The 18,438-nt window shown below is 41.5% G+C and overlaps 1 protein-coding gene across 1 annotated transcript; it reads left to right on the forward strand.

The window, feature by feature from the left end:
• The first annotated feature begins 7,281 nt into the window (after positions 1-7,281).
• srgn (serglycin) lies at positions 7,282-17,710 on the forward strand. Its single transcript, XM_080759744.1, has 4 exons — positions 7,282-7,544; positions 9,083-9,227; positions 14,873-15,045; positions 15,392-17,710. Exons 1-4 carry the CDS (start codon positions 7,490-7,492, stop codon positions 15,457-15,459), a joined length of 441 nt encoding a protein of 146 aa, XP_080615870.1. The 5' UTR covers positions 7,282-7,489; the 3' UTR covers positions 15,460-17,710.
• The last annotated feature ends 728 nt before the right edge of the window (positions 17,711-18,438 follow it).

An 18,438-nucleotide genomic window follows, 5' to 3' on the forward strand; every position in this document is an offset into this window, starting at 1 on the left:
CAATAGAAAATTGCAGGCAATCTAATTTATAATGTTTTACAGTTCACTGACTTGTAATGTCTGATGTAATACTACCTTTAGCTCTCTAATGTTTGTCAATGATAGCCTAGCCCTACGCCCACAGAATACCTAGGTAATTACTATAGCCAACAGACAGCATACACTCTGACTCACAGTCACATTACTGACTACTAGTGACTAGCGTTCACATAGATCACAACTTCAGTGCCAACGAGCATGAGGATTATCTTCCAAACCCACCTGCAAAGAAGTGTCTTGACAAGCAACCTTCCCAATTCGATCTTGAATTACATTTTGCGTGTGTGTGTGTGTGTGTGTGTGTGTGTGTGTGTGTGTGTGTGTGTGTGTGTGTGTGTGTGTGTGTGTGTGTGTGTGTGGGTGTGTGTGTGTGTGTGTGTGTGTGTGTGTTTTCTCTCCCCATGTCAGTTAACCTGGCCCAAGAAGACAGACAGTGCACGGCACAATTACAGGGCCCTGGCCTGCTGAAATACAAATGACGCACCCCGCATAAGTAACACTTTTAAATTGTTATTAGTGCCAGAATGTGTGCGTGCAATCATGCGTGCGTGGGGGTGGGTGTGAGTTGTAATGTATATTTACTGAAGAATCAAAATAGTATGTGTCTCTTAAACAGACTTCAAGGATGGCAGTAGAGTACAGGCCAAGGACATGGAGTCACCAGTACTGTAGGTTCATCCTCCATGAGTCCATTGTAATCTTCTGTCTATTAGATTTCAGATATCTGATGTGTAGGATATCTACAAGAAGATTTCTGAGCTCAACACAGTTCTATGCAAGACCACAATAGACATGCAGACAACACAATGTAAATCTCTGCTTTGTCTCTCGCTAAGGGTGTGTGTGTGTGTGTGTGTGTGTGTGTGTGTGTGTGTGTGTGTGTGTGTGTGTGTGTGTGTGTGTGTGTGTGTGTGTGTGTGTGTGTGTGTGTGTGTGTGTGTGTGTGTGTGTGTGTGTGTGTGTGTGTGTGTGCGTGCGTGTGTGTGTGTGTGTGTGTGTGCGTGTGTGTGTGTGTGTGCGTGTGTGCATGCTTTATTCTGGGTGTGACATTTTGACTTTCTTATTCACCCATAAACTCTTACTCAGACAATAGGACTAAAGTTCCCCACCATGAAACAGGGTTAGGAATGGAAAACCAAGCAGTCCATAATTAAAGAAGACTCTTTTTATGGTGATGGGAGCATGCTTCAGGCAGCAGACTCCCCTTTAAAAAAAGAAAAAACAACATCTCATTTTGTTGGATAACTATGTCTAGAGACGCTGGTTTCATAAAACATTGGAACACACTGCATCCATGCTCTACTTCACCATTCTGAGGTTCCATGGCTTTCAGATGGAACAGCGTTGTCATTCGTGTTGGAGTTATGCACGTCTACTCTATTGTGGTGTTTCTGGACATTCAGGCACACTATAGGCACGATGACGGGAGAACACATAGCCTACTGTGTTGCAGTCTGGTCAGGTCACTTTGCTTTTGTTGAGCTGTAGGAAAGCTGAGAGAGATGGGGTAGAAGGAGCACTTCAAAACAGGTTTTGAAAATCGCTTAAAAATATCTAGTCACCAGGAAAACCAGAGACGGACATAATCCTATTAAAAGTGGCTAATGGGAGGGCAGGTGGGTGGGCTGGGGGACGGACCACAGCCACGTCTCTGTCATGACCATAAACAAACCTGATATATGTCCATAGATCCAGTTGTCCAGAGCCACAGATCCCACCGCTATATTATGGTCATGTGCGTATATGGGACTGAGCGACTTCAAACTCGGCACGTGCATTAGCAAGGACTTGAGGGAGTTGGGTGCTTGCCACCGAGTCACTTGGATAGCAAGGACTTGAGGGAGTTGGGTGCTTGCCTCCGAGTCACTTGGATAGCAAGGACTTGAGGGAGTTGGGTGCTTGCCACCGAGTCACTTGGATAGCAAGGACTTAAGGGAGTTGGGTGCTTGCCACCGAGTCACTTGGATAGCAAGGACTTGAGGGAGTTGGGTGCTTGCCACCGAGTCACTTGGATAGCAAGGACTTGAGGGAGTTGGGTGCTTGCCACCGAGTCACTTGGATATGAGGGAGTTGGGTGCTTGCCAGCGAGTCACTTGGATATGCGTTTGTCTAGAACCGCTGATCTGACCAATATGACCATAGAAGGGCATGCCAAATAAAATACTAATGCCGGGGATCTCCATATAATGGAGACATTATGGGGGCATAAAAGGGACAAGGACTGACAGATACAGAGATCTACATATATGGTCTGTCAGAGTATACTCTGACACTATGACTCAGACATATTGGTTGGATTGGCGGTGTGGCGTAGGTGTGAGGGTCGCGTAGCAGCCCAAACTTCTAGTGCTTTTAAAATGCCATAAAACAAAGTAATTGAAAGAGCCTCTTTTTATGGGATGAGAGCGTACTTCAGCAGACTCAAAATAAAAAGCTATCTCATTTTGTTGGATAACTGTTTGGACTGGAGACCCTGGTTTCATAAAACATTGGAACACACAGCTATACTTCACCATTCTGAGGTTCGATGGCTCGTCATGCTTGTTGGAGATATGTCAGGACCAAAATGGTCTCCCCCACATAATGAATGCACCAGGCAGGTTCCCAGTGGACAGACTGAATTCTTACAGCTTTGGTCCCTAAAGTATACATGGTTTGTTTTAATCAACCTGTTCTCTGTTTACATGACTAAAGTACTGATATATTTCAAGAGAAGTTCAAGAATATTTGCCTTTTTACATTGACATTCAAACTCTGCCACTATTGGCTAATAATTAGCTGTGTTTTGTGACACGTCAAGTGTTGAGTTGCATCGGTACTGTATGATTTAACAGTAATGTTTGAAATGGTAAAAACCTGAATTAGAATTCTCATTATGATGAGGTTTTTTTTGTGTTTAAGTGTTATTGTTTAGTACAATTTATGAAGAGAGAGAGAGAGAGAGAGAGAAGTACAGAAGCTTCCTTTAATTAAGAGAATGTGTGTGTGTGTGTGTGTGTGTGTGTGTGTGTGTGTGTGTGTGTGTGTGTGTGTGTGTGTGTGTGTGTGTGTGTGTGTGTGTGTGTGTGTGTGTGCGCGCGTGCGTGCGTGTGTGCATGTGCGTAGCCAAACGTGTCATTTCCTGGGAGAAGATAGTTGTGACTGACATGACCACATCCTGGAGCCTCTCAGAGATGCGTCAGCTAAACTTACCACTGTACCAATTCCTCTATTTCATCTTCATAATTCTCCATGTCTCTCTTTATCTGTCTCGACAGATAAAGTATTATAGGGTAATAATACTGTGTAGTTTTAGGTGATAAGGTGACCACCGAAAACTACGGTGGTAAGCGACTCTGACTCACCGCGGCACTCACCCAAACGCATCTTTCTGTTTTTACTAACCACCGTTTCGGGGTCACCTTATCACCTAAAACTTTAGCCTTTAGCTAAGCTATCTCTGTTGCAAATTTAGTGTACATTGTCCCTTTGCAAACAAAAGGAAGAATTCTTTCTTTCTTTTTCCCCAGAAAGAAAGAAAGAAAGAAAGAAAGAGTCAACACTACAAACAAATGGTCACACAAGTAGAATGCATAGAGAACAATGTAATGTCAAATAAACTAGGCTACCAGGTAAACATGGAACACAGCATCTGTCCAAACAATATGCTATCTATAAATTACATTCTTAACATTTGTATTTAAGAAAAACTAAAAACAGTAACCAAGTAACCATATTTGAATAGTAATGCATCCATCGAGGTAAAGTGACAAGAAGGGATACAAGAAGAGAGCAGTGCTAGAGGGGGAGGTTGAGTCTGAAGAAGCGAGTCTTCAGACTACAGCAGTAAAATTGGGAGTGGGAGACTGCAAGGGGGAGTTTATTGCACAGTTTGGGAGCCAGAAGCCAGGTAGTGTGTGAAGCGTTGTCAGGGTATTTTAAAGGTCGTTCACACTCTGATCACAATACTATAGCGATAACTAACTATTATGTTCACCATTGGCTTCAGTGAGCATGCTGGGAGGCCAATAACATAAGGAGGGAGTTGCAATAGTCAAGTCTGGAGATGAGACTGGACGGACTACTGGGTGAGGATGAGGAAGGGTATGATGATGCTGTATTGGGCTTTTGGATTGAAACTCCATGCAGTCACTTTCAGTTTGAGTGCTACAGAGGCTGAGTGTCTGTGACTGTGACCAGCTGATGGCCGTTGGCGCTTAATTGATACATCAAGGAAGGCAGGCCCGAATGTAACCTTTCCCACTGGGGGGGGGGAGAAATGGTACGGGGGCTGCTTTGCGGCACGGGTGGAATCCCCCAAAACCCCCGAAATGCATAGAAAACTATGTATTTTACCACAGTTATACCTAACACACAATCATCTATCATCCATCTATTCTTTTTTTTCTTTAGTTGTGAGCCACAAGATTTGTATCTTGTACAGGGCTTATATTAAGCAAGTAAGCATCAATAATAACATCAGTTGTCTGCTTTTCTGTGAAATCCCTAACAAATGCTTCCTTTGAAGTTAACATATTTGGATTTTACCAGAAAGATAACGCCATAAATCACTCAGTGATTTCAACAATTGTTAGTCACTTGGCATAGGCTAGCAGCACACAGCAATTACAGCATGCATACATTGTCAGGAAGCGTGGGAAATACACAACACAAACGTTAGCACATTTTTGAATTATTTGTGTTTCTTGTTGAGCCTTGTGTCTTGAAATGAGTAGGGAATTTACATTTTACGGCCTATATCCCACACAAGTTGGCAAATCTGCCTATGACAGGTGGGTGACATGGCGTCTTTCTTCAGATGCTACGAGAGAATGAACAAACTGACTGTTTGTTCAGACTGGTGCAGATCAGTTTAAAAATATAATACATTTACTGAGCTACACCACTGGACGCTGGTGCATGTTTTGAACAACAGTGGTCAACGGATCAACTCATTGCGTTTCATGTTGAATTCCCCATTTCAACATATACCTGCAAATGATGCTTCAGGCTCTAAGCGTAATTTATTTTGCTTTGTATTCTGTACTCTTGAGTCTTGCAGCCCTCAAGTCTAATTTCCTCCTGGGGGAGGAGGGCATTTTCAGACCGGGAGAGATGGGAGAGGGATTGGCTGTTCAGCTCCGAGCAGGGCACTATGGAGAGGGAGGGGCTGTTCAGCTCCGAGCAGGGCACTATGGAGAGGGAGGGGCTGTTCAGCTCCGAGCAGGGCACTATGGAGAGGGAGGGGCTGTTCAGCTCCGAGCAGGGCACTATGGAGAGTTTGGAGTGTCGAAGTGTCCTTGAGCAAGACACTGAACCCCTAATTGCTCCTGATGTGCAGGTTGGTGCCTTGCATGGTGTCCTTCGGCATCGGTGTGTGAATGCAGGGTGAATGTAATCTATGTCAATTTGTCAAGCGCCTTAATTGGATAAAGGCGCTATTGTACGTCTTTAAATGTTCTGATTAATTGAAAGTGGGGTACCAGGGCCAAGGGAGACCAACAGAAGAGAGACAGACGACGTATGCCAGCAGGAGAAGAGAGAGACAGAACAGAGACAAAGAAAGAAAGAAAGTAAGAAAGAAAAAGAATAGGGGAAGGCTGAATTCCGCTGCTTGTCTCTTACAAGAACTTAACAAATATTTGACAGAGAGCTGTATAAGCCTCTAACACACACACACACACACACACACACACACACGCGCGCACGCACGCACGCACGCACACACACACACACACACACACACACACATACACGCAGGGGTTAGATGGTTGCTCCATTATGTTGAAGTAGACAGTCCAAACATCACAAATCAGTGAATCACAGGCTCATAAACTCTGTCACTGCCAACTGTGTGTGTGTGTGTGTGTGTGTGTGTGTGTGTGTGTGTGTGTGTGTGTGTGTGTGTGTGTGTGTGTGTTGTGCGAGCGTGCGTGCGTGCGGCCGTGCGTGCGGCCGTGTGCGCTTGCGTGACGTGTGCGTGTGTGTGTGTGTGCGTGTGTGTTCTCAAACCTTTTTATGTCAAAGACTCCCAAATTTATATTTGGCTGTGGACCCGCATATCTAAAGATTTTGTTCCAGGGACGGTGGGACCCCCAAAGATTTGAGTTCAAAATGTTTGCTTATAAAATATATATATTCAAACATTTTTCACAAATGTGCATGATTTTTCTAAATATAAAACCATACATAACTTTATCTTATTCCAACTCCAAACAGCCAATAATCATTTGCAACCAGCATTTTCCATGCTGGTGCCATAGGAGAGATAACAAGCAAAAAATAATGAAGTCTGTGTGTTGGTTTGACTGGATTGTTGAATTCCTACAATGACCATAATGCTTTGGTGCACTTCCCCTCCTTGTGGAGAGGGTGGAGGCTACGTGGAGGTGTGACTTGTAGTCAAGGAAGGAAGTGAGACCACATTTTCATGACAAATTTTGGCATGACTAAAATATCCAAAAACATATATTACACACATACAAACCCCAGGAAAGTGTTTCTTGTGTCCTAAACAATCATTACAATAAGATCAGGTTGCAAAAGTGGTGAAGTGGCCCTTTAAGTAATGCAGATGTTTAGCATTAATTTAACTCTTGAGAGTGTAAAATGGGTTAATTTGGTTTCATTTTACACTCTCAAGAGTTAAAGATCTATAAGGGTCCATTTGGTTACCAACTCTCCTTCATTTAGTTGGGGGCCACCTGGAACCCCCTCAAGGACCACTGGTTGAGAACCACTGCGGCAGCGGTGGCTCAGGGGTAGAGTGGCCGGATGGTAACAGGTAACCACAAGGTTGCTCCCCTAATTGCTCCTGATGTGCAGGTTGGTGCCTTGCATGATGTCCTTCGGTGTGTGAATGCAGGGTGAATGTAATCTATGTCAATTTGTCAAGCGCCTTAATTGGATAAAGGCGCTATTGTACGTCTTTAAATGTTCTGATTAATTGAAAGTGGAGGAGCTACTAAGAGGATAAAACCAGAAAAAGCACTGAGACTTTGTTTACATAACAATACATGACAGTCAGGGTCCTCCATTTTCAATTAATCTGAACAGTCATCTGAAATCAAATCAAATCATCAAATGACAGATTTGTGGTAAATGTGTTCTTCTTTAAGAGGATGAGGATCTTCATCATTACACAATAATTTAAGAGATATAGGCTATCCCCGACACAAACTGTTCCACCTGACAGGGGCGGTATAAAAGTTTCCACAAACGGATGTTCACACTTTCTTTCTACCCAAGACGATTTCAGGAAACACTGACGCATTAAGAGAGGGGCTGAGCTTTTTAGGGGGAGTCTGGGGTGAGTCCGACTCTGTGCACCAGACCAGAGAACGCATATTTCACCCCACAGCAGAAGGGAAAACATCGATTAGAGGAGGGATCGTCTGGGGTTTTTTTTATTTTATTTTGTGGGCCTGAATTGTCCTTTTCTCCTTTTTGGGATAACAAATTATCGTCTAAAATGAAGATGATTTTGTCACTCGCTGTCTTGTGCCTCGTCTTGAATAACGGTCTGGGTAAGTAAGTCATTAACACGTACGCTCATTAAACACGTTCCGTTTTATATGAGGGGCGTGTTTCATGTATATAAATATTAGACTATACGGAAGTGTCAAAGAAAATGTTTTGAAGGGACTCTTAAAAACTTTTATTTTTTCTTTTCTCCCCTTTTTATAGGATATATGGCTATGGGGGCTAATTTGGGGCTATATATGTAAATCAGCAAACAGGTCTATAGCCTGTGGCGGTTTGGTGCGTCTGTCATGAACGATCGTTGTTTTAAGTGAATCACAACTTTACAAGTGAATTTAAGAAAATGTTAGACCTAGGTTTTTCTTTGTTTAAAGCTTTGCAAAATTGCAAAGATTTGTTCTTGAACGTTTTCTTCTTGAACATTTTGTACTGTTTGAGTTTTTGGCTTTTGGCCATATAACACTTGGATGTGAAAGTATAGTTTATGACGCAGAGTCCTATCCATTAGTGTGTGTATGTGTCACAGTGTGTGTGTGTGTGTGTGTGTGTGTGTGTGTGTGTGTGTGTGTGTGTGTGTGTGTTTGTGTGTGTGTGTGTGTGTGTGTGTGTGTGTGTGTGTGTGTGTGTGTGTGCGCGTGCGTGCGTGTGTGTATAATATAATACAAATGTATAGACTAATAGGCTATATTTAGTAGGCAAATTGATAGGACTTGTTTTTACAGTTTAATCCCCAGCTTTGTTATCATGACTTAAAGTTGTGATGCGTATATTGTGATCTTTGTTTCTTGACTTTGTTTAGTGTAATTTGCATATTTACTATCTGCTTGAGTTTAGAAGCGTATGGAATTCTTTCTTGTGTAGGCCTATATAGGCTACATATACGAAACGAAGAGCATCACATTCAGTCATTCACAGTATATTTTAATGTAAATTTGTGGTATAGGCTAATAGTCTATGTAGGGCAGGCCATTCATCTTCATCATCAACTTCCTATAGGGGGGGAGTTATTCTTATATCTCATCAGAATAAACCCATATCAGCATGACAATATGGGTTTGTTATAACTTATAATTAATTCAGAATTAAAGCAATTGGCAAGTTGCCTAATATCTTGAATTATCCGAAGGTTTATTTTGGGGGCGATTTTCAAAAACTCAAAAACTGTTCAAAGATCTGGAATCGAACTAGCAGCCTTCAGGGGATTGACGAGAGTGACTTCAAACAGCATTTTTGCAACAATCATTTTACTATCATTTGGACATGATGAACAAAACCATTTTACGGCCATTCCACATCAATGTAACTCCTTGCAACAAGTGTGGTAATATGGTGTAGCCTATGTGAAATATAGTTTTTTTTGCGTGTGTGTGTGTGTGTGTGTGTGTGTGTGTGTGTGTGTGTGTGTGTGTGTGTGTGTGTGTGTGCGCGCTAATGTCTTTCCCAAGAACATTTCTTCAGAGTTTGTCAGTTCGATGAATAGTTGCATGACTCTTTAACCACACAGAGCAAAGAAGGTAAACTGAACTAAACAGAACTCTGTCTGTCTGTCTGTATCTCTCTCTCTCTCTCGCCATCTCTTTAGGTGCTCCACCTCCTGTGGGCAGGTATATGTTTTTGAGGTGCAACCCCAGTCAGGGCAATGCCAACTGTGTCCAGCACAGAAGTCCAGAGATGAAACTGAGTCCAGACCTGCCAGCCAGACTGCCTGCTGCAGCTGCAGATTACATGTATGTACTTGTGTGTGTGCAGTATGTAGGCTACTGTATGCGTACATAGGCTGTCACGCACAGATTGGCTGTAGACACATTCATTTAACATTGGGAGTGTAACCAAATGGACCCGCTTGTTCACCCAAGACAGCTCGGTTCGCCCCGTTTATGCCGCACCAGGTCGTGAAACTTCTCGTCTTTGCATTGACTTTGTATGTAATCGCGTCACTCTAACCATCCAAGTCTGAACGCACCTTTACACTTTCAAGTTAAACGAACGCTGAGAGCTTTATTTATTCACTTTATTTATATAGCACATTTTACAACACAAGATTAACAAAGTGCTGTTCAATTTTTTTTAACTAAATACACTAGCTAAAAACACAGAAAAGCAACAGCAAGAACACATAGTAAAAATCACACCTGTGTGAAGTGAGTGGTGCAACTCAGTGTGGGGGTCCCTGCCTCCTGGGGGGTCCCCGGTAGTTCAAGACCCACAGGAACGCACACAGGGTACCGGCCCGGCTCCAGCGAGCCGCCCAGTGTCCGAAACGGTTGAGAAATGACAGAGTTACCGTGTGGGGGTCCCCAGGGGGTCCCTCTACTGTACTGTACTGTACTGTACTGTACTGTACTGTACTGTACTGTACTGTACTGTACTGTACTGTACTGTACTGTACTGTAACACCCAAAATCATACAGTTAATAATATGTGTGTGTTGGGCTGCGCATCAGTGACACTTGGTGGTGAAAACCAAACGCTATTTTTGTGCTCGGACACAGCCAGCCAGCCAGGACCCAGGGACCCAGGGACACACATAGCTGTCTGTAGGAGTGGTTGCACCACTCAAAAACACAAACTGAGACACATCACTGAAAAATGCAAGACGCAGCAGCGTCAGCAGACAGTAAAACTAAAACACAGACCATAGAAACTCTCAGCCAGGGTTAAAAGCCAAGGTGTACAGTGAACTGAAAATTGGCTCAGTCGAGCAGTATTTGTTTCAGATCTCACTCCATCATTGACGAGTCCAGAAAAACAAAACATCTACTTTAGTGAGTACAGTATATATTCAGATGAAAGCACACAGCCACAGAGTGTCTAAATGACACTGGAGTTGTCACCTTGGTCAGCAGCAAGAATCTAACTACAATGTCGGTGTACACTGTACAGTAGTTAGAGCCTGCGTGAGTGTGTGTGCAAGAATTTGTGTGGTTTGACTATGAGGGAGAGACGTGTGATGGGGGTAAAAAGGAACGGTACTAGTGTGAAAGAGAGGAAGTGTAGAGAAAAATATGAGAGACAGATAATGATCACAGGATATGAGGGAGAAGTAGAACCAAGGTAGCCTTTACGCACTGATCAGAAATCAGAATGCTGTTTCTTTTCACTCAAGCTTTCTGATTTTCTTAATTTGTTTGTCCCATGTTTTTGTGAAGATTAAAAGTTGATGACTCATGAGGCATGATCTTGTTATTATATGTCTGGAAAGGAAAAAGTTTTGTAAAAACAAAACAACTTCTTCAAATGTAAACGTCTACAGTACATGACCCAATTATATTTTCACATGATGCCCTATCGGACAGTTTTACCAAAATACTCCTACCGTGTAGCTAGGTAGTGGTGAAACTTGAAAGGGAAGGGTTTGGTAATCTTCAACTCAACTTCAACTTCCTTTCACTATGTGCAACATCACTAGTTTATAAGTTTAATAGAGTGGGTGAAATAATTTTCTGTACAACCAAAATTGCAGTACATAAGAAGAATAGATGGTATCAAAACAAACAATGTAAGTTATAAATAAAGTATGTACTCAGAAATATTATTGTCTCCTGTGCAATTAAGACATCCATCTCAATTGTAACTTAATTCACTCTTAAGGAACAGGGCCAGCAACAAAGTCTTCAACAACTATATTTAGATCTGACAAAGACGAAAACCATACAGTATACATTTTTCTGATGATGTGGATTCAAACGTGGCTGACAAGCCTTGCCCCCCCCCCCCTCTCTCTGTGTGTGTGTGTGTGTGTGTGTGTGTGTGTGTGTGTGTGTGTGTGTGTGTGTGTGTGTGTGTGTGTGTGTGTGTGTGTGTGTGTGTGTGTGTGTGTGTGTGTGTGTGTGTGTGTGTGTGTGTGTGTGTGTGTGTGTGTGTGTGTGTGTGAGACTGCTGAGGAAGCCTGTGTACTAGTATCACATGTTAGCTAAGCCTCAGTTTCCTTTTAAAATGTTTGTGTCAGTAGACACTGTTGCCGTCAGATTATGAATACATACTGTACTGTACTTCATCATACAACAAATGTAGCTTGTAGATCTGCTTTTTCCCCCCTTTCTTTCTTTTTTAAGAAAGCACAAAATTTTTCGGTAATCGGTATGTGTGAAAACACTGAGAGGAATTTCCCAGCCAAGCATGTAGTCTTCTAATCACACTCTTCCATCTCACTATAATAATGTTTAAAAAAGGCCTTTCTATAGATTATTATTAGATAAAATCAGAAAACGTTATCAGCTTTCCTTGCTGACGTTATTGCGGCAACACATCGATCAGTGTGTTCAGTGTGTTCTTTTCAGTGTCCATGAAAAGAAAAAGGACATCCCTAAATAATGTATTAATAACAGAGCGGACAAAGAAACAACATTTCTGCCTAACCAGCCTTCGTCTGGTATACTGAAGCAGTGTGTCAAAGTGCAGGGTATATAGGGCATTGTCAAGTGGTAGAGCTCACGTCAGTTTGTGAATGAAAAAAACCCAGGGACTCCGCCCTAGTTTGCGGTTATAACTGACCACCCATGGTCTGCGTCAGAAACATCAGCCATTATTCAGATCTCATCTCATAAAAATCATTAATTATTTAGAAAATAAACCCACATGCCCACAGACAGTAATTGTCCATAAAAAATATACCAGTCACAAACATATCAGTCAGCTAACCAGCATATGCAAAATAAAAATGCAATTAATAATAAAGACAAGACATGTTACAGGAACGGTTTAAGGTCGAATTAATGTTACAGTTATTGCGTGAGTGAAATAGGCCCCCTCCCCCTCGCTCCCCCTCCTCTCTCTTTAATCTAATTGTAACATGTTAAACCCACACCGTATGAGACCTCCTCCCACATTATACACGCTTAAAAAGCTCCAGACTTTCAACAGTAGCGCTCCCCCTACATTGTAGCTTGCCATGAACAGGAAGCCAGAGGAAGTATTGAGAGGAAGTGGGACGTGACAGCTCATGGCCTGTTGCTCTGCTCCATTGTTCTGTCCTGTGACCTGCCTGCATGTGTAAAAGTTACTGTAGACTACTAGCCCTATATTCCCACCCAGGACTGAGAATGAACAGATTATGTGTAACAACAGGGTGGATACATAATTCAACTAGAACTGCACTCTGCCGAGTGCATACTTGCTTGTTGCACACTAGTAGGCCATAAATGGCCTACTAGTGCGCAAGCAGAGCGTGCAAGTACTTTCGACCGCTGGAAAGTATCACATCTCAGTATCTCTGTGAAGGAACGTTTGAAATGTATAATAATTACGTGTAACTATTTGCTACCTAACTACTTTTTTACAGAAAAATGAATCATTGATATGTGATGAAAAGAAAAGGTATATAAACTGAATTAAAATATATTATACAGTATAATTATTTTATTATTATTATTATTATTTTGCCTTGTGGGTTCCATGTAAGGGCTTGTCTTGTGATGCTGGTATTGGGCTTATTTTATATAACGGTAAGTCTGTGCCTGGTTTGCTGGGACCAGTTACCACATTACGTCATCGTTGAAAGCTGGGACCAGAGTACATGGTGTGTATATGTATGACTAGCTCTCAGTGATGACATAAGAGAAATGGTCATCTGTATAATCTGGTCCCAGCAGATACCACATTACGTCATCTTTGAGAGCTGGGACCAGAGTACACGGTGTGTATATGTATGACTAGCTCTCAGTGATGACGTAAGAGATATGGTCATCTGTGTAGTCTGGTCCCAGCAGACCAAGCACAGATTTACAAATTACAAATCACATTACAACTACATACAGAGTATGTAGTTGTAATTTGATTAGCAGTATACTGTGGTTACTTGGTTCCAAAAAGTGAAGCCAAGTTTTTTTCAACCGTAGGTTTGTGCCTGGTTTGCTGGGACCAGTTACAACATTACGTCATCGTTGTGAACTGGGACCAGAGTACATGGTGTGTATATGACGTAATGTTGTAACTTGTAACTTGTAACTAGTCCCAGCAAACCAGGCACAGACTGTATGTAGTTGTTCTAGTTACAACTACATACAGAGTATGTAGTTGTAATTTGATTAGCAGTATACTGTGGTTACTTGGTTCCAAAAAGTGAAGACAAGTTTTCTTCAACAGTAAATCTGTGCCTGGTTTGCTGGGACTAGTTACAACATTACGTCATCCTTGAGAGAGTACATGGTGTGTATATGACGTAATGTTGTAACTTGTAACTTGTAACTAGTCCCAGCAAACCAGGCACAGACTGTATGTAGTTGTTCTAGTTACAACTACATACAGAGTATGTAGTTGTAATTTGATTAGCAGTATACTGTGGTTACTTGGTTCCAAAAAGTGAAGACAAGTTTTCTTCAACGGTAAATCTGTGCCTGGTTTGCTGGGACTAGTTACAACATTACGTCATCCTTGAGAGAGTACATGGTGTGTATATGACGTAATGTTGTAACTTGTAACTTGTAACTAGTCCCAGCAAACCAGGCACAGACTGTATGTAGTTGTTCTAGTTACAACTACATACAGAGTATGTAGTTGTAATTTGATTAGCAGTATACTGTGGTTACTTGGTTCCAAAAAGTGAAGACAAGTTTTCTTCAACGGTAAATCTGTGCCTGGTTTGCTGGGACTAGTTACAACATTACGTCATCCTTGAGAGAGTACATGGTGTGTATATGACGTAATGTTACAAGTTACAAGTTACAAGTTACAACATTACGTCATATACACACCATGTACTCTCTCAAGGATGACGTAATGTTGTAACTAGTCCCAGCAAACCAGGCACAGATTTACCGTTGAAGAAAACTTGTCTTCACTTCGAAGAGACCAAGCGAAACGATTACTTGCGCGCTCTGCTTGCGCAAGTAAATACCAACATTGGCAAATGTGATCTCTTACTCTTGAAACGGTGTCTTAAACCGTACTCAAAAAGAAGGTAGGCTGTCCGCACAACGTTCTAGAGCTCCCAGTAGTATTTTTATTTAGAAGGATTCAATGTTTCGGCTCCTTCGGGTCTTCATCAGGAATGACGATGATGCGTAGATCAAAGGCATGCAAGGCACATTTGCGCACCAACATCTGAGACAGTTATGTAGAAAAATCTGACAGGCATTCAAAAGGAACTCAAATGTGATGTTAATGTCTTGTAAGTAGACTTAGAAATAAAACTAGTGTTGATCACCCTCATTCCGAACATTCTGTTTCAACCATGATTACAACAACACTGAATGAGAGACACGGCTGAGCCACAACAAACAATTCAGTCCTACCAAATGAAGTATGCATATAGTCCCTAGTGTGTATCACTCCATACACTTCCTGTCACTGGAAACACTGGTTATTTACACATTCATTTAGACTAAATAAGTATGATTATACTTTATACTCAATTACATGTGTTTTATTCTAGGGAGGCGGAGCCTGTGAAGGAGGACGAGGAGCAGATGACCGAACCAGAGGAAGGTTCTGGTGGATTTGAGGGTTCTTCTGATGGATATCCATTCATGGCAGACCGGGCGTTACCTGAGCCTGAGGCTGGTTCCGGTGGGTCCTTGACGGTGAAGGAATCAGAGCCAAACAAAGGTATGTACGATTATTATCAATTGGTTATATGTATCACACTGTCTTCTACATTCTCACATCTTCTATACCGGTCAGAATGCAGACAACAAACACAACCTGCCGTTGTTAGATGAATCTAACGTGTCTGCTGCTATGATGTTGCTTGACAACCATGCAGAGTTAATTGTATACATACTGTAGTACACAGTAAAGTGCTCAGTGTACATTTATCCATGTGTAAAGGTCCCTGCACTTTTTCAGATTTTTTTGCAGCGATTTTTAGCAGCGGGTTTTCCAAAAAACGTGTCCAATCTGCAAGTATCTTAACTCTGAAATTAAATCAACACTCCTTGTTTTTCACTTGTAGTTATGTTTGGGAGGAGGACAACGATGCCAGCAGCCCAGGAACTGAGGGAGGACAACCTACTACTGTAGAGAGCGACATGCATGAAAAGTTGAAAACACACACACACACACACACACACACACACACACACACACACACACACACACACACACACGCGCGCGCGCGGTTCATGGAGTAAAGTACGAGAAATGCCGTACTTATTTTGAAAGATTAAGAGATAATACACTGTAAAACCCTCAGTGTTCATTTACATTCTCAAAGTTACAAATGGATAAATTAATACTGGGGACTTTACTGTGTATAAACAATCTAAATTGCCTCGCGGGGCAATTTCTAGTTGAGGCAGGTCACATTTATTTGTTATAAATTCGATTTGCTGAGACTCTTATGAGGCAACACTTCTTTGGGAGCAGAGGAACAACTGTGAAGACCCACTGAGAGTAATTAGCCCAATTTACCAAAAGCAGAGATAAAGTATAGCCCACCAGAGGGAGATATGTCAAAAACAGAGGCATAGATCCCCCCCCCCCTTCCAACCCTGTCTGCACAGGCAAAATACATACATTTTATGTAGCTGTGAGCTACAGTATTAGTTTTAAGTTGTGACCTGTATTCTCTTTCACCATTGCTGAATGTTGTATAAAGAATATAATGGAATATTCATTTTATAAGTTAGTTTTGGAATATGCTTTACCTGTGCAATGAAACGATGTGCCTTTTTTTCTATACTTTGCTCACTGTGTGCAGCAGTGGCTTGCAGCTACTATTTTCAGAAGAGCCCCCGGCCTAAACTACCCCAGATAGAATTGATCTAACTCACATTTTATGTGAGCAATCACTTTGATTCTCCCACATACCGGTAGGTGGATTAGACCATGTTTTATAATGTACCTTCCGGACAGTAAATGTAATTAATGTCTACAGTAACTTTACTCCAGGGGCTTTAGAAAGGGGCTTGAAAGTGCAGCTTTCCTGACAGAAATGCATTTCAACGATAATTCAGTCAACTAAAGGCCTTAGCAACTTTTAACTTTCAATGTTTTCAAATATAACAGACACAATACACAAATAACAGACTCAAGCTTGTGAGCTTGTATATGGATAATTTGAGCGTCATGATGTGACAGCTTGTAAACTTGGATGTCGGCCATTTTTACAATCTGTTGTAAGTATATAGGGCTTATGTGATATTAGAATGCTTTTAAAGGGATAGTTCATCTTTTTTTAACTTAAGCTGTATGAAATACTTGCCATTCATATAGTGGTTGCAACTGTATTAATTGATTGCCAGAGTCCCGTGGTGGGAGTTCTGCTCTGGTTTAGGTGAAATATTAAGTAGTTCAGGTCATTTTGTGGGGTGCACACTGCACAGGGGGCCACGCATTTGTATTGTTGACCTATTTCTAAAATATTAGTCAACTTTCGTTCATTTTTTACCTCTCTATCACACGGAACTATGTTTTTTGTGTCCATATCACTACGCCCAAAAAATAGTTCCATGTGATAGAGGGGTCAAAGATGGACAAAAGTTGCGCTAATATTTTAGAAATAGGTCAACATTACAAACGTTAGTTTTGTGAATTAATTAACTTTTACTGCGTGGCCCCAGTGCCCCCCACAAAATGACCGGAACTACTTAATAAAAAGAGCAAAACTCCCACCACGGGACTCTGGCAATCAATTATTACAGTTGCAACCACTAAATTAATGGCAAGTATTTCATACAGCTTAAGTTCAAAACATCTGAACTATCCCTTTAATGCTTTTTGACATGAGCATTTTAACTACTCATAGCCTATATAATTTATTTGGTTGTCGTCAAAATAGGCCGATATACAACAATACAATGTGTTGCGATGTGACGTGTTGTGCCTATTTTCAGGATCAGAATGCTGTGATCCTGTGGTTAATATTATGGAATATATAATTGAAAGAATGCTCTAGTAAGTGAATTGCAAATGTGGATTTTAATTCTGAATTGGCCCTTATGTGCCTACAGTTTTATACCTGTATGACTGTGAGTGGTTAGCTTGGAATTGTGGCTTTCATATTGTAGCCCAATGCTTTGTACATGTACATTATGGAAGTAGAAATGTTTTTATTGCAGTACTTAATATTGATAAATGGATTGTGTAATCTATTTTTCCAAATAAAGGGAATGTGTTTGCAATGCAAGTAAAAAGTTCAATATATAAGAAATATAATAATACTTTTCAGTTCATAAATTTGACAAATTATCATCCTGCACCTCTTTGTAGATTCTGAGTAGAAAGGAGTATGTGATCGATAATGCAATAAAACATATTTTCATCCTCTTAACTGTAGGAGATGTTATATTTCAGTGGGTTTTTTGTGTACTGTATTACTTGTGTTTGCAATTATACAGTACGCACCAAGACAGTACAGGTAAAATAATTTACAGTCTATGGTCAAGACACAAGTTTTTTATTTGTTATGTCCCCACAAGTGAGAATGCGGATCTCTATATAATGGCAATATTTCGTACCCAGTTGAGTCTATAGCAGCACGCTAATGCTGTACTGGAGCCAAATTCTTCATCGTGAACCAACAACAGGAAGTCTTACTTTGCAGTAGCAAACTTGGCATGCAGCAGCACAACATGTGCCCTAAAGCAGTGGTTTTTAAACCGTGGTCCGAGGACCACCAGTGGTCCTTGAGGTGGCTCCAGGTGGTCCCCAGCTAAATGATAACCAAATGGACCATTATAGATCTTTAACTCTTGAGAGCGTAAAATGAAACCAAATTGAGCCGTATAAGGGTCAATTGTGGCAACCACACAATTTTTCAAAATAGCGACTTTTCTAGTTTTTATTGTCTCCACCAGGCCAAAGGCATGGGGAAGAGAGTATGTTTTGCACTCCGTCCGTGTGTCCGTCCTTCCGTCCGTTATCAGCTAATCTCCGGCATCGTTAACCCGGTCAATGCCAAACTTTGCACACACACTCCCTGGATGCCAACAATGAACCTCTGCCCCATTTTCCAGAACGGCCTGTTATAGTGCCACCATGAGGCAGCTTTTCAGATGT

This window comes from Protomyctophum bolini (genome assembly GCF_963924005.1).
Source record: "Protomyctophum bolini genome assembly, chromosome: 1".
In the NCBI taxonomy this organism is placed as follows: Eukaryota; Metazoa; Chordata; class Actinopteri; order Myctophiformes; family Myctophidae; genus Protomyctophum; species Protomyctophum bolini.

Coding starts and splice junctions, on each gene's coding strand:
- srgn (XM_080759744.1), top strand. CDS start 7,490: ATGAAGATGATTTTGTCACTCGCTGTCTTGTGCCTCGTCTTGAATAAC. Junction 7,545..9,082: donor CGTCTTGAATAACGGTCTGG/GTAAGTAAGTCA, acceptor CCATCTCTTTAG/GTGCTCCACCTCCTGTGGGC. Junction 15,046..15,391: donor GGAATCAGAGCCAAACAAAG/GTATGTACGATT, acceptor TTTCACTTGTAG/TTATGTTTGGGAGGAGGACA.